General features: G+C 47.0%; 2 protein-coding genes across 2 annotated transcripts in view; one reads left to right on the top strand and one right to left on the bottom strand.

The window, feature by feature from the left end:
• Window positions 1-16,012, bottom strand: part of LOXHD1 (lipoxygenase homology PLAT domains 1) — a 349,538-nt gene that overhangs the window by 145,372 nt on the left and 188,154 nt on the right.
• ARK2C (arkadia (RNF111) C-terminal like ring finger ubiquitin ligase 2C) overlaps window positions 1-16,012 on the top strand; it is a 50,420-nt gene that overhangs the window by 25,374 nt on the left and 9,034 nt on the right. For both annotated transcript variants that reach the window (XM_057405725.1, XM_057405724.1), the window contains exons 2-3: window positions 11,593-11,902; window positions 14,526-14,651. In XM_057405725.1, coding sequence (XP_057261708.1) covers window positions 11,593-11,902; window positions 14,526-14,651 — 436 coding nt within the window. The remainder of the gene's footprint in view (window positions 1-11,592; window positions 11,903-14,525; window positions 14,652-16,012) is intronic.

Genomic DNA, 16,012 nt, shown 5'->3' with positions numbered 1-16,012 from the left:
CAGCAGGAGTGGCAAATTCCCACAAGCAGGTCAATTTTTGCGCTGGAAGGGACAACTATTATCACCTCCTCCATCCTACAGCTCCATATTAATTCCAGCCCAAGTGAGGGGACGTCCTTTAGGAAGCTATCCAGGCTGGGATTTATCAGCCTTGGTGCCCCAGAGGGGATTTCTGCTGTGAGTATGTGGTGCCTGGTGCTTCAGCCTGTGCTGGCTGCAGGTCAGTCCCTGCTGGGTTTTGTCAGGCTCATAACCAGGCTGATGAACCTCCTCCTGCCCAACTCATGAGAGGCACCATTTTAGGTTCTACTCAACCATGGTTTCATCTTTGGTCTTTCTGATGTGGAGTCCCAGCATTGCCTCCCTGCAGAGGTGCATGCATGGCACCCTTGGGCTTCTCTCCAGCCCTTCTTCCTGCCTTTGGCATCAGTATAAGAGGCTTATTGCTCCCAAGGGAACCCACCTCCTGCTTTTTATTCAAGTAAATACTTGTGCCTTCAGGTGCTGCTGGGGCTCTGGAAGCTCATGGTTTGCTGATTACCAAAAATCACTCTCCCTCGGATAGCCTCCCAGCTGCAAATCAGACCTGTATGGTTTTTCTTGGATGTCTTTCCATTTAGCTGTATAAAATGCACATTTCTTGCTGTCTGGATGAACTTTTCCTTTATATGTTATTACAGTATGGCTTAGCAGCACTAACTCATGCCAGGACCTCATGCAGAAATGTAAAGTAAGAGCTATTTCCGCATCGAGAGACTGATGTTTTACTTGTACGTTATGTTTGGTGCTCTTTCTCCTGGTGTAACACATACCTATAAAGTTTAGGATATGAAGTTTAATAGGGAACAGACTTCCAGAATCTTTGATTCTTAGCTACAGACTTTGTATTCTTGTGGCATAAAAAGGGAATTGTGCGGATGTGGCATGGCAGGACTTGTGTTAGATGGGGTTATCCCAAACCTGAGTTCAGATCACTGCCAGCACCCACCATATCTCATGCAGCTTCTCTTCAGCCCTGGTGTTTGGGTTGGACCATGGTCCTGACTACTGCCAGGGATGCAAACAGGTCCTTGCATGGCACCTCCAACCAGTGCACAGTGATGGTCTAACCTCCAAAATCCTTTAGGTTAATCAAATAAAGAGGTCTATTGAAGGCTGTTCTTGGACTAGGGGCTGAGATCCTGGGCTCAGGATAGGAACATAGAGTGCTGTACAGAGGACTTACTAACCTTAGCTACTGGGAATATTTCTTCTCTCTCTTAAGAAGTGATCTTCATTTTTTGAACCCCAGCTATTGTAAGAAGCTCCTGTCTTCTGTGTATTGTCAATTGGAAGACGTGCCAGCTGCTGAATGACAGCTACCTTCTGCCTTGTGGAGTGAGGAGGAGCACTTTTTGGTGTGTTTTCTGGGTGGTTTCTAAAAACCTCAAGGGGACCATGCAGTATACTGGCTTCCCTGGGTGGCAGATACCTCAGTGCTGCAAGACCTGCCCTCTTGGCCCCACTGAGGGTCTCATGCAGCCTTGTAAATACTTTGCACCCTACCTGACATGTGTCTGCAGGTTTTAAGATCAAGTCCAGCAGGTGGCCTGCAACATGGGATCAACAAACCTCTTTGCAAGGGGATGTTCCATGTCCTGACTCCCATCCTTGCCTCTCACCGCTACATCTTCATTAGCTCTCAGCATTAATAGAAGCACTAATAACACACACAGCACTTGCCACCTTCCTTTCTTTAGTAGCCAGCTCAACTTCTTACCACTCCCCAGTGCTGTGATCTCTCCATGAGGTCAGGCAGCTGGTTTTGGTGGCACATTTCTGCAGATGCTAGGAAAAACAAAACTCAGAGCTGTGCTTCGCTGCCAAAAAGTTCTGGCTTTGGGGCTGATTTGCCAGGCAGCCAGCAAAGGAGAAAGGCTGGACTACAAAACATCCGCCATCCAACCTCACATTCTGTTCCCAGAAGTAGTGAAACTCTCCACAGGTTTCCCAAACCCAACTCCTGGTCACTTGCACTCACTATGGATCCATAGGGATATTCTGGGTGGGATCTCTTACCTCTGTGTTTAAGATGTAGGTAAACAAACCCAGCAGGAAAACCCATCTGGTTATGACAGTCCCATTTAAAACACAGGGAGGGGGAAAAAATCAATGCATAGAAAATGGAGATGTATGGGTTTGATGCAGAATAACCCACCCAAAGCAGCCTCCTCTTATGTTTTTTAGGACAGGTCTCAACTGCTGCTCCAATCTCTCCCTAGCAGGGAGGTTTAAAGCAGTCCAGGCAAACCGTGCCCCAGAAAGCATCCTTCCTCTCTTAACTGATAAGTGGAAAGACAGATGAGAATCCCGGAATCATAGAATCCCAGCTTGGTTTGTGTTGGAAGGGTGTTTAAAGCTCATCCAGTTCCAACCCCTTGCCATGGGCAAGGACACCTTCCACTAGAGCAGGTTGCTCCAAGCCCCTGTGTCCAACTTGGCCTTGAACACTGCCAGGGATGGGGCAGCCACAGCTTCTCTGGGCACCCTGTGCCAGCGCCTCAGCACATTCACAGGGAAGAATATCTTCACTAAAAGTAAAGAATATCTTCACTGGAAATCCCTATGGACAAGGGATATAACAGGAAGGTGATGTTGTGCTGGCATAGGATTGAGGTGCTGTCCTGCATCCCCACAGCCCTTGCGGTGCAGCCTGTGCCAGGGCTGTGGATAAGTCCTGGCTCCCCAGTGCCCATCGGGTATGGGAATACCAAAGGACTGTGCTCCTGTCTGAGCTGCTGCAGTGTGGCATGGGTGGTGCTGAGCGGATGCAGGTCTGACACAAGGTGGGATCACAAAGCAATTTGCTTAAGCAGGTTTAAAAGGCAGCTGAGGGCATCGGCTTTTCCCATTAACGTGTTCTCTGGGGGAAGGTTAAAGTTGCATTCAGATTTCAGACCTACCAAGTTTGGCAGCCTTTAGGTGGAGGGTTTTGGTTGTGGCTGTCACGGAATTAAGAAGCTCTGTAAGCAATGCAGCATGACGCTCAAGACCCTGCCAGCTCCTTGCAATGTCTGTTTTTTTCTTTACGCCATGGATTTGGGTTTTTGTCAATTCGTGAGTGTCCTATCATTACTGGTAGGATGGAGCTTCTGCAAGCCCCCCTGGCTGCCTATTAGGAACAGTTAAGAGTGTTTCAAGGCAGGTGTTGAGCACTTCCAAGTATCTGGGGCTGGGGGGGACTTTGGACACTATGAAAACAAGGAAACATTGGAAACTCAAGTATTGAATTTTGCTTTCCAAACAACTGGCTGCAGCATATTGCTGCCTGTCAAAGTCAAAGGCTCCTGTGTGCACAAGTCAGCACATTTTTACATTCCCAAGCACAGGGATAGGGCTTGCTCCAAGTGCTTCCTCATTGCTCTGTGCAGACAGAGCGAAATAACAGATTGCTGTCATGTCAGGATTTTTTATTTTTAATTTGAGGATGAAGTCCTTCCGCTTGTTAATTTTCTCATTTACAGGTTGGGAACCCATTCACGTGGATGTAACACCCTGCTAGTAACTATAACCACAAGTTGATGAGCTCTTTTGCCCTCTTTGACCAAAGGGGCTACTTTTCTGGTTTTTGTTTTTTTTTTTTTTTTTGTTTTCTTCTTTTTTTTTTTAATTGAGCTAATAGTCCAAACCCTGGAGAAGAGCTGTCAAGCCCACGTGCCTGCCAATAAACTGGGAAAAGATCCAGTTTTGTTTGCCTTTCCCAATGTGTGTCACATAAAACAGGGTTCGGGTTACACATAAGAGCTGGAATGACGCTGGGGAAGAAGGGACGTCTGAGCACAATGGGGTGCGTAGCTGATGAGCAAAGCCCCAGGAGTTGCCTTGAAGTTTAGGTACCAGCTGAACCCTCTGTGCCCTTGGTAGTGCTGAGGTTTCACTTGGGAATAAGCCCTGAAAACAGCTGAGCAGCCCCAAAATATCACTGAGACCTGAGATGTGACCCCTGCTTTTAGCATGGGCATTGAGGGGTGATTTCTTTTGCCTGTTCATTCTCCACCCTTTCCGATGCCTTCAGACCAAACAGAAATGAGAAGTGCTATGAAAAAGTTGCTGAGGGGTTTTGCAACATCTCCAAAGCCATGTGCCTTCCACACTTTCCTGGCAGATGTGAGGAGCTGAGCCCAAAACCGTGAGAAATGGGGCAGTTTGGGAAGGAAAAGCTGGGCTGGGTGGGAAACATCATGCCAGGATGCCTGGGCCACCCATCCCTCCAGGCATGCAAGAGTTTGGGATTGGAGGAGTGAAGCTGGGACCATTAAACCTCAGAAAATGATTTCTTTCCATTAAATTTAGCTTTCCTTTTTTTTTTTTCCCCTTTGGTGTGACGATCCAAAAATCATAAATACACCCTCGAATGCCATACATGAGATTAAAGCTATAATTAAAATGAAGGGAGAAGTATAAAAGCAAAAAGGCGAATTTAAGTGTAGCAAAGCTGCTGAAGTGTTTCTCCTTCCTCCTCGGAAAATATTGCTGAATTCAACACTCTTCTGTGAAACATCATCTTCAACAAAACTTTCTTTTTTTTCCTCCTGAAGTTAATGGAAAAGGGTTGCAGGAAAAAAACCCTCATCCAGAGCTGTATAAACAGCTGCCTCTCTCCTGTGATGGGGCCAGGCTGCCTGGCTGTATCCCATCACTAGCTCTCACTGCTCTTCATTCCCACTGCTCTGAATTGCTCTAACCCAGACTGCTCCAACCCTACTGATATATTACATCAGTAAATATACTGATAAATGCTGATTATTTCCAGGTTTATTTTGCCATTGAATGCTGAGCCTAGGCTTTAAAAGGAGCCTAAAAAAAACCTAAAACCTTAGGGTTTTTTTTTGGTGCATTTCTCTGAATATGCTTTTACCCCATGGTGTGCAGGAGAGAAGATGGTTTGCTCAGTGTTAGGGATCATGTGAATGTGTGCATGAGCCTATGCTCTAGCCAAGCCAGCTCATGTCACTCAGCAATTAATGAGAGACTTAATTAGGATTAGAGGATGTTGAATGGGGACTGTACAAGCAGGCAGGGGCAATCTTTAGTCTGAGGTCCGTGTTTATGTATTTTTGGGGATGGCCTAAGCTGTATTTTGCTGTGCCTGCACAGAGGTCCTCAGAGGTGAGATACTTGGTGTCAATGACCCATTAATGCCTGTGGAGGAGCCCATTTCAGCCCCGTTTCTCTAAAGTCCTTTGTGTTCCCTTTCCATCAAATGTGCAAGACTGAATAGGAGGATGATATACCCAAGACCCAACCACAGCAGACCATCCTTTTGAGTAATGCAAGGTATCCATCCTGACTTGGTTCCTGGCACTGCACAGCCTGGCCAAATGAATAGCACCAATGAGAATGCTCTTTATCCATTGCTATTGTGTGCTGGGGTTGCTCCTTTCCTGGCCATGGCACTACCTATTGCATGGCAGTAGAGGTACAGGACAGCAGGCTGCACTCTCGGGGCTGGATTTGAGCCGGGTCCCTATTATTTTTGACACTGTTCTTGCCATTTGCTAAATGAAATGCGAAAGCTGTTAGCAAAGGTGCTGAAAGCGAGGCACATGCTTTCCTGTCTGATAAATTTTTCTCAGGTTCTTTCCTCCTCCTATTTGATCCTCCTTGACCCTATTTCCTTGCCCTGCAGTTTGCTGTCCTATAATAGGAGTGAGATGCATGGTATCTCCCTCTTTTCAAGACCTCTAAATTTTATGTAGCTAAATATATTGTGGATTTGCTCTGGGGGTTTATTTCTTTCATTTTGTATTATTCAGGTGCATTGTCACCTCTCATTTCCTGTTAGTAAGTCAGTTTAACTTGTTTAATAAGGGTATCATAGAAATCATAGAATGGTTTGGGTTGAAAGGCACCTTATAGCTCATCCAGTTCCAGCCCACTGCCATGGGCAGGGACACCTTCCATTAGACTAGGTTGCTCCAAGCCCCATCCAACCTGGCCTTGAACACTGCCAGAAATGAAGCATATATTCACATATTATTTGCAAAGAGTTAACACATGGCTGATGGCACTGGGCAACTAGAAGGTTCTTTGCTAACACATTGTGAAGCCCCTCTGATGTCCTTCTCCTGTGCTACATGAAGCTGGAGCTGCTCCCACGATTTCAGCTTTCACTCGCTCTATGCTACCAGGGCAGATGCTAACTTCCCGCCGCATTGCTGTCTCTGTGGGGAATCTTAATGCATGTCCAGGGAAACAAGCTGCAGGCTTCTGGGTTATTAAAAGCCTGGCAGTCTCTCTGCAGAGCCCAGTGCTTGGAAAGGCACCGATGATGGCTCCTCTTTATGGGGTTTATCTGCATCCCCAGTGCAGAAGGAGGCATTGTGGGGACTGTAATCAGTGTGAAACAGCTGAGCCAGCACAGCTCTGATTGCAATAGGCATATCTTCTGTGGTGGCAAAGCCTGTTGGTGAGTGAAGCCAGGAGCTGCCATCTCCCTGTCTGAGTGATGGGATCAAGATGTGAAACCAGCTCCAGCCTCTCCACTGCACACACACACGCCACACCCCCCCATTCCCTGCATGCCCGCATGCAGACCATGAATGCCTTGACAAGCTGGCCAGGTTGCCTTACCCAGGGGAAAAATGCACATGCATCACAGGCAGCTTAACAGCATTAGACAGATTCTGTTTTGCTCTGAAAAGCGCTGGGCTCCCTGGGCTGCAGCTGTCTTCTCAAGATACCTATCCCCAGCACCAGCTCCAGGCATCATCCTTGTCCCTTACCAGTAGCCTAACTGCATCAAATATATGATTGCCATGAGGAAAGCCGGTGGAAATAGATAGTTCTGCTTTCTGGGGTCTTCTTTTCATCAATTCCATAGCATCCTTCCTGCAAGGATTATCCAGGGCTTTTCACCTCTGATATGGGTCAATAGTGTTTAATGGTAACTCAGATCCCTTGAGCTTTTATGAGTGAAATATTGCTGGATTTATAAATTTGCATGCCCATAGACATAGTCAAATCATGACTGATGCTAAAGAAGACTCCCTAGTGACAGAAACACCCAGTATCAGACCAGTACAATTCTGTGACTCGATGTCATGTACCCACCTGCAATAATAGATGAAGTTAGGGTTCACCTGGGGCTATGAAGGAAGCGGCAGCACTTCTTTTAATAAGAAACTTCCAGCCTGCTTCAGAAAATGTATAGAAACAATAAATATAACTGTAGAACTGAGAGGGGGGAAAGAGGAAAAGCTGTGGAAGTGAGAAAGCAGCACTGAGGCGGACTTGATGAGTTTTCCCGCGGGTTTCCGCTGTGTTGGAAGGGTGGAAACAGTGAGCAGCAGAACAGGTTCAGCTCTCCACATGCCTGCATCATCTGTTGCCTTTCTAAAAACAAATTTATACCTCCTCAGTTTGAGACTGTAGCATGTTAACACCGTCTTCCAGCTAAGTGTTTTGGGTGGTTTGTATATAGCTATTAAGCAATCTTCCCCAAGGGCTTTTTAGTTGAAGATGGTCTTTATGGTGCTGGTAGGGAGATGGCAGTCACAGCACCGCCAAGCTATGTAGCTGTGGGGAATATAGCAAACCCAGCTCCACGGTGAGTCCTTGACAACCTGGTGAAGGCACAGTGTCCATGCCAGCAGTGGAGGTGAGTCAGGCCAGCCAGGGCCACTACTCATCTGTACTCGTGTTCTGGAAGCATCAGGAATTTACAAAGCACAGATTGGAGAGTCATGATGATGATCATGGAGCACCTCCCATATGAAGACAGGCTGAGAAGCTGTGTGGAGACCTCAGAGCAGCTTCCAGTATCTGAAGGGGGCCACACGGATGCTGGAGAGGGACTCTTCATCAGGGACTATAGTGATAGGACAAGGGGTGATGGGGCTAAACTGAAATAGAGGAAGTTCAGTTTAGATGTAAGGAAGAAATTCTTCCCCGTGAGGGTGGTGAGGCACTAGAACAGGCTGCCCAAGGAAGTAGTAAATGTTCTATCCCTGCCAGTGTTAAGGCCAGGGTTGGACAGAGCTTTGGGTGACATGGTCTAGTATGAGGTGTCCCTTTTTAGACTTGGATTATCTAGGCTTAGGTATAGAATCATAGAACAGTTAGGGTTGGAACCTTAAGATCATCAAGTTCCAGCCCCAATGCCATGGGCAGGGACACCTCACCCTAAACCGTATCACCCAACCTGGCTTTGAAAACCAGCGTAGACATTAGCTGCCCTTGGAGCTTAGCTGAGGCCAAGACCATGGAAAGCAACCAGGGTTGCCCATGATGGAAACCTGGGTGGGTGGGAGGGCTACGAAAAACAGCCCTTTCAAAACAGCCCTTGCAGAAACAGACCTTGCAAATGTGTATGGTCAACAGAAGAGCATGGGGAACTAATGTGAAGAGGGCAGAAAGGGTTATGGAAAGGGAAGAAATGCATTGTGCTCTGCTGAGAAATAGCTCAGTTTAGATGCTTGCATTGAGACAGACGTCCCTGATTTTAGTGACATTTGGCCTCAACCAGTTAATGGGAGCCTGCACAAAACTGCAATAAGTCATCTGCTTTGCTGACAGATGTGACGCACTGCTCATCTCAGAGCTGCTGATCTGATGTTGCTCTGAGCTGTCATCATCTGACACAACAGTAGGACTTAAATGAAAGGAAGAACCAACAGGACAAGGAAAGAAGGATTTCTGGCTGATGGGCAGCCTGACAGTGAGCTCAGAGAAATCAGTGCTCCATGGCTTGAGATATGAGCAGTTGGAGCGACTCGTGCCCCCAGGAGGAGCATGTCAGCGGGCTCACATAGCAGGGTAGGTCGGTCCTTCTGGCCAGCAGGCTGGACATAGGGCCCTGTGTTTCCAGATTGGCCTCAGGTCAAAAACCTCTTGGGGCCAGTGAGGACTGTGTTACCTCTGCAGCAATGACACTGCGCTTCTCCCTCCCTGTTTAGCTGGAGAAGAGAGGTATTTGCAGGAAAGCTGATGACCCTGCTAGGTTCCTTTGAGGTAGACCATCAAAAAAAACATCCAAGACCTGGCTGACCTCTCTTCCTGCAAAACCAAAAGTATCCCAAAGGAGGAGAACCCTCCTGTAGGATGAGGACCAAACCTCAAGCTCAGTGACCTGAGAGGTCTCTGCCTTGCTGATCCCAGGACAACATCGCCTTCCTGCAGCCACTGCTAGGCAATATGGCTCGTGGAGGATGCTCTGGGGTTTGGCAGGTCCTGCAGATGTTTCACTATACCGGACTAAGGCCTCCCAAGATACAAAAAAAAAGGCTGGAAATCCTTAGCTAAAGTTGCACCAGGCATCAAGAGATGAGAGACAGACTTTTTTTGCTCTACTTGTGTGCTACAGTGTGTCCCAGTAAATGTGTGGGAATACCACTTAAGTTTCAGTGTCTTGTGTCACTCTAAGCTGTTTTTGTCTGAAATACAACTACACTACGGTCACAGACAAGTGGTGCACAGAGGGGCTAGCACTTTTACCTGCTCTTGCACCTTGTTTTCAGGCCCTGTGAAGACCTGGAGGTGTAAAATGGCTCATCAGTAGCAACTTTCCATGGGGAGGAATCCATGGACATTAAAGGCTGAGCAATTCACCATGAATTGCTTTGCAAGTACCCAACTAACACAGCAGTTAGGAGGCATCTCCCCATGACTATGGTGATGTTCAGCTTTGGCAATGTGCCAGGGCAGCACAGAATTCCCATTTCATTACTCAGCCTTTACATGCCGTGGCTTACAGTGAATTGGTGACAGCAACAAATATGACCAATATTTGGGGGGGAGTGGGGTATGTGAACGGCTCTTGGATCTGGGTTTGCGGCTCTGTCACCGAAGAATGGCAGTTTTGATCCCACCTCCTCTGGTTTTAATTGATAACATAGTCAAATCACACTGTTATCTGACAGCATGAGAAATTATCACCTTAAGAAGTGCTGCTGCTGGTGGCACACATATTTGTTACCTGCTGCCTTTCTCAGAGGGGCACTGTGGAGGATTATCTTGCATTTAAGAGATATTGTAATTACTTACACACAGTTTTGCAAACCATTTGCTTCTGTTAGGTCTTCTCCCATTGTTTCCCTTGCTGGTATTTTACATGCTTTGTGCATCTCCTTTTTGCATAGGGGTATGAACAGGGAGCAGTCAGGGCTCCCTGAGCTGCTGTGATGGACTTAACCTGCCTGCTGACAGATGGGAGATGGGAGCAGAAGCGATCTGTGTGAAGAAGGCATGATGTCCATGTCTTGGGATGACACTCAGTGTCTCCTGGTGCTGTTGTTCCTGGGTATTTTGTGCCGTTGGCAAAGATTAAAAGAGGAAGAGGAGGTTTTTAGGAAGGTGTTCAAATCACTAAAGGACAGATGTTCTATTCTGAGGCTGATCCTCAGCAAAGAGGCATCTATAATAACTTCACTTGAGCCATTCTTCACCTTGGAGTTGAATCTTTCCCTAGTTGAAGAGACAGAAATTTTACCATGATGCCTGTAAATTAACATGCCATATTGGGCCAAGGGCCTATCCAACAAGGCACAATCCCGTGACAGATGTTTTGCAAAAGGCTCCACCAGAGATGTCTTTCACACCTCATTTCTTCCTCATTCCAATCAGTTTCATGGCTGGTCTCATAGCTGTTGCTGTGTGTTTCCTGCAGCCACCCTCTCCCTGCATGCAGCTCACAAGGATGGGCTATTGAAGGGTCTCAGCAAAGACACGTGGTCTTAATCCTGACCTTCAGAAGTGGAAGGTCTCAATCATGTCCTGTAGTCAGCGAAAGACAGTTTCTTAGAGCAGAGATTATTTCCTTGCCTATGAGACATATTTAGACAGGCAAAGAAATACCTTGAATGTCTTAGAAAGTCAGTAAGCTTTGAAAACTTCAGTGAGCTCATAACCCATGAAACATATTTTGGTAAACAGTTGTTTTTTTTCCCTTTCCTAAAATGCGGAGGCTATATCACAGAATCATCAAATGGTTTGGCTGGGAAGAGGCTTTCACAGGTCATCTAGTTCCAGCCCCCTGCAATGAGCAGGGACATCTTCCACTGCACCAGGTTGCTCAGAGCTATGCACAACCTGGCCTTGAATGTTTCCAGGGATGGGGCATCTACCATCTCTCTGGGCAACCTATGCCAGTGTTTCACAATCTTCACAATGAACAATTTCTTCCTTATACCTAGTTTGAATCTCCCCTCTTTTAGTTTAACGTCATCACCCCTTGACCTATCACTACAGGCACTATTAAATTTTTTCTTCTTTTCTCTTTAAGACAGGAAAACCAAACCAAGCTGGAGTAGTTTTGATCACTACACACTTCAGTTTGGAGCCAAAATTCACACTGAACTCAAACATATGTTTTGGTTCTAATGTTCTTTGGAGGAGAAAAGCTATTAGTCAAAATCAATATTTCCCATGTAATCAATGTTAACTGACCTGTTCTCTTTCTTTTTAACCCTTTTAGCAGAGAAGAAAACTGATGTTTGCCCAGTTCTTGCCCTGGATGGCCAACCAGTGAGCTGGGCTGCCCTGGATGGCCAACCACTGTGCTGGGCTGCCCTGGCTGCCACTGGCCCCCTTGACAGCTGTGATCTTCTCTTCCAGGTGCTCCATTTCAAAGGTCTCAGCATCCCCATGCTACCTCCTGCCGGCATTTCCACCTGGGTCCCCAGCCTCAGCTCCCTGCTGACTTCACCCTGCCCCATGCAGTGCAGCCCCAGCCGGGGCTGACTCCTCACATGGCCCCCCCACACCAGCACAGTGGTCCCCTGCACCAGCCCCTGGCCCCAGTGCCAGCCCTGCCCTTCCAGGACATGGCCGGACCCTCCTTCCTACCTCAGGCGCTACACCAGCAATACCTCCTCCAGCAGCAGCTCCTCGAGGCACAGCACCGCCGGCTTATGCCTCATCACAGGTAAGGGGACCCTACTTGTCTTGTAGGATACTGAGAGCCTATCTTAGCCTCACTTCAGCAGAGCGGCTCCTGCAAAACCCTGAAAGTATGTAGAGGCATAGAATCATAGAATCAAATAGGTTGGAAAAGACCTTTAAGTTCACCAAGTCAAACTGTTACCCCAGCACTGCCAAGGCCACCACTAAACCATGTCACTATGCAGTCTGTGAACACTTCGAGGGATGGTGACTCCACCACTGCCCTGGACAGCCTGTTCCAATGCCTGACCACCCTTTGGGGAAGGAATTGTTCCTAATCTCCAGCCAAACCTTCCCTGGTGCAGCTTGAGGCCATTTCCTTTTGTCCTGTCACCTGTTCCTTGGGAGCAGAGACCAGCACCCTCCTGGCTCCATCCTCCTTTCAGGTAGTTACAGAGAGTGATAAGATTATCCCTGAGCCTCCTCTTCTCCAGATTAAACCCCCCAGGTCCCTCAGCTGTTCCCCATCACACTTGTGCTCCAGGCCTTTCACCAGCTCCATTGCCCTTCTCTGTACCCATTTCAGAGTCGCATGCTGGTAATGCTGGGTTTTCTTCACAAATAAGTTCATTGTGTACCCCTGAAATGCATCCACCAGAAGAGAAGATGCAGGGCAAGTTGCACCTGCAGGTACACCTTTCCCAAGGGGATACAGAACGTGTTCATCTAGTATGTTCCATGGTCATCTATTATTGTTACTTGTTCTTCATGTTCTTCATGTAACAGAAAGCAATAGACTCTATGAGCTACCTCATCACAGCTCCTGTTTCAAAACCAGGTCAGAGATTGTACCCACCCATCCCATCAGGTTTTGCACATGAAGACCTTTCTGCTTTGGGTCAAGGTAGGCTTTCCAGCTCAATGAGGGAATGATGCTGTTGACCTGCAGCACATTCAGTCACAGAAAGCAGCCTAAATTCAGACTGGGCTCATGACTGCATAGAGACTTACTCAGCAGAGGTGGAAATGGATGCCTGGCCTTGTCCTGATTGTGTTTCTTGAGAGAGGGGTTTAGATAGCACGTAGGAGAGGAATGCTTTTTTTGGAGACATATGGAAGCTATTTGTGGGTTGTACCCATGGATCAAGAATCAGAGGATGAGTCTTTGTGATAATGCTTCATATGGAAAGAATGCTGCAGACAGAAAACACTTTCTCTCCATACTCTTTCTGCCTGAAAATTGTGTGTTCTTCCCATCCTTGTTTTGTTTTGCATAAGCTGGGGTTTTAGGTGGATTTAATGATTAGTTAATAACTGGGTAGCAAATATGTGCAAGGCTGAGGCACTGATGATACAAGTGTTTATCTCTTAGTCATAAGCTGAATTCAAATAAAAGCACAGAGCATAATTCCATGAAGAAGCTGCTTTGGTGGATGCTGTCAGTGTTACATTTGGAAGTGGGTTGTGGTGTGGAAAAGGTCAGGAACATCTTGCCTAGTCCCACATCCTGTTTCTGAAAGCACACCTGCATCAGAGGAGGGTGTCAGAAACCTCATAGGTTACAGGCATGAGGTCCCAGTAACAGGAATCTGGGCTGTGTCTATAAAATTGAAGCCTGTGAACTGTGGCTGCATGAAAAATTCTTTATCTAGCTCTTCCCTGATGCATTGGCTCTAGTGTTTTCCCATAGATTTGTTTTGTGATGGCTCCACTGGTAAGCAGGGACTCAGCAGGGAGCAAGGTGTATGAGTCCGTAATGCAAATCCTGCTTGTGCATCCACCTTGTCTTTCTCCAAATGGGGATACTGATCGAGCAGCACATGCGCTACCCCTAAGTAATTCAAATAAGCAATAATCAAGAGAAGAGACTCAAATCCTCAGAAAAACCTTGCTGCGTTTTCTACTATTTTCCTTTACCTGCCTGCAAGGGCAGCAGAGCTGAGGGAGAAGGAGGTGGATCCCAGCCTGCCCTGTCCATCATCCAGAGAAATACTGTCAAAGGCCAGCGAGAGTAAATTCTGCTTTCAGTTACTCCTCAGTAATCCTGTTATGAATGAGGTTTCCCAGGAGTTTATGGACTGCATGGGGAGACGAGACAACCTGCAGCTTCTTTATGATGATAGATAATGGCTGAAGCAGGGACACGTTTTATCTTGTCTTGTTTATGGGGCTGGCAGTGAAAAATAAAATAGTGCAAATGGCACAAAGCTGCTGAGGAAGAAGTTGTTTGGTTTCCTCTTTTTCTCTCCACGAGAGTAATAGCATCTCCTGTAAAGTGAGTGTAAGTGGATGCCATGGCAGTGGGGGAAAGCAAAGGTCTGCATTACGTCTGTGGTGACCATGAGTAAATAACATAGCCTCTTCCTATCATCCCTGACACCTGTCTGGACTCTTTTCTCTTGAACACATAGAATCCCAGCCTCGTTTGTGTTGGAAGGGATCTTAAAGCCCATCCAGTTCCAGCCTGCTGCCATGGGCAGAGACACCTTCCACTAGACCAGGTTACTCCAAGCCCTGTCCAACCTGGCCTTGAACCCAGGGATGGGGCATATTCACAAGCCCAACCGTTTGTTTCTGTCCCTTGGTTCATTGACACATACTCTTGAGCAGGAGCTGTACATACCAGTGATGCCACATGGCTCACCCACTCTGTCTCCTCCCCACAGGCGGGCTCAAGAACGTATGTCTGTCCAGCCTCATCGCCTACACCCCAGCTTTGACTTCAGCCACCAACTGCAAACTCCACAACCCATAGGGCCCCAGCCCAGGTATTTAGCCGAAGGCACGGATTGGTAAGTCTTCCATATTTCACTAGTGTTTAGAATGATGTATTTGAAAAGCACTGGAAGGGTACAAGTGTTTATGAATGTCACCATGGATCAGTGCTTCATGGAAGTTAATGGTTCAGCTCAACAGATACAATGTGTGCAATAGGAAACTCATCTTAGGGAGGGACATCTTGGCTGAAGCACTTACAGAATCATATAATGGTTTGGATTGGAAAGGACCTTAAGATCATCTGCTTTCAACCCTCTGCATGGGCAGGGACGCCTTCCACCAGACCAGGTTGCACAAGGCTCTGTCCAACCTGGCCTCGAACACTGCCAGGGATGGAACATTCACAGCTTCCTTGGGCAGCCTCTTCCAGTGCCTCACCACTCTCATAGTAAAAAATTTCTTCCTCATATCTAACCTAAATCTCCCCTGTTTAAATTTAAACCCATCACCCCTTGTCCTGTCACTAGAGTCCCTGATGAAAAGTCCCTCTCCAGCATTCTTGTAGCCCCCTTCAGATACTGGAAGGCTGCTCTGAGGTCTCCATGCAGCCTTCTCTTCTCCAGCCTGGACAGACTGAATCCTCTCAGCCCATCTTCATACAGGAGGTGCTCCAGCCCCTGGTCATCCTCATGGCCTCCTCTGAACTTGCTCCTTCTATATGCATGTGTATGATCACATTGAGGTGTTGATATTGCCCGTAACTCTTCATCCATGGACAGAGCATGCAGCCAAGCATTTGTCTTCCCCAGGGGCTTTTCCTGCTGAAGGTCACAGCCAGGGTCCTGTAGACCAATGTCTCTGTCCAAGCTAGATCTCCTGCTGTCCATCAGGCATTCAAGAAACAGTGACCACAGCTTCTTCTGTCTAAATTAGGGAGCACTGTGCTGACCTGCCCTGCAGGGTGGTGTGAATGAATTAATAGTTGTTAATTGTTCTCCCACTGTAGTGTTCCATACCCTGGAACAAACGAGCAGGGAATTGGCCGTTTCATTTTCAGAGCAGGTCTCAAGCTCTTGCGCAGTTAGTATTAATAGGGCCCTATTTGGAAGAATAAGAAAATAAAAACATAATTCTGAGCTTTGTAGCTGAGGAAAGTCCATTCTGTTCACTGAATGGAAGAAATAGAATGTGAACATGTAATTAGAGACAATCACAATGAGTATGCACAAGGGGAGCAAAATAAAATGGTACAGGAAATCTTAATTATGGCATTTTCTAACATCTGAGCACTTCACTCTGCAAATGGAGAGTCCTTTTAACATAGGGGGAGTTTTCCCCCTCCAGGTTAATAATACACAGATTAAGGTATGGCCAGATCCTTCTGCTGTTTTCTTCTCAGGTGTTCCCATTACTGGCACCACTGTGGGTTAAATTT

The sequence above is a fragment of the Pezoporus wallicus genome, unplaced genomic scaffold (genome assembly GCF_028554395.1).
Source record: "Pezoporus wallicus isolate ANWC-B61680 ecotype Strahan unplaced genomic scaffold, APGP_CSIRO_Pwel_v1 scaffold_13428, whole genome shotgun sequence".
NCBI lineage: Eukaryota > Metazoa > Chordata > Aves > Psittaciformes > Psittacidae > Pezoporus > Pezoporus wallicus.
This window is presented reverse-complemented; position numbering and strand designations above follow the sequence as displayed.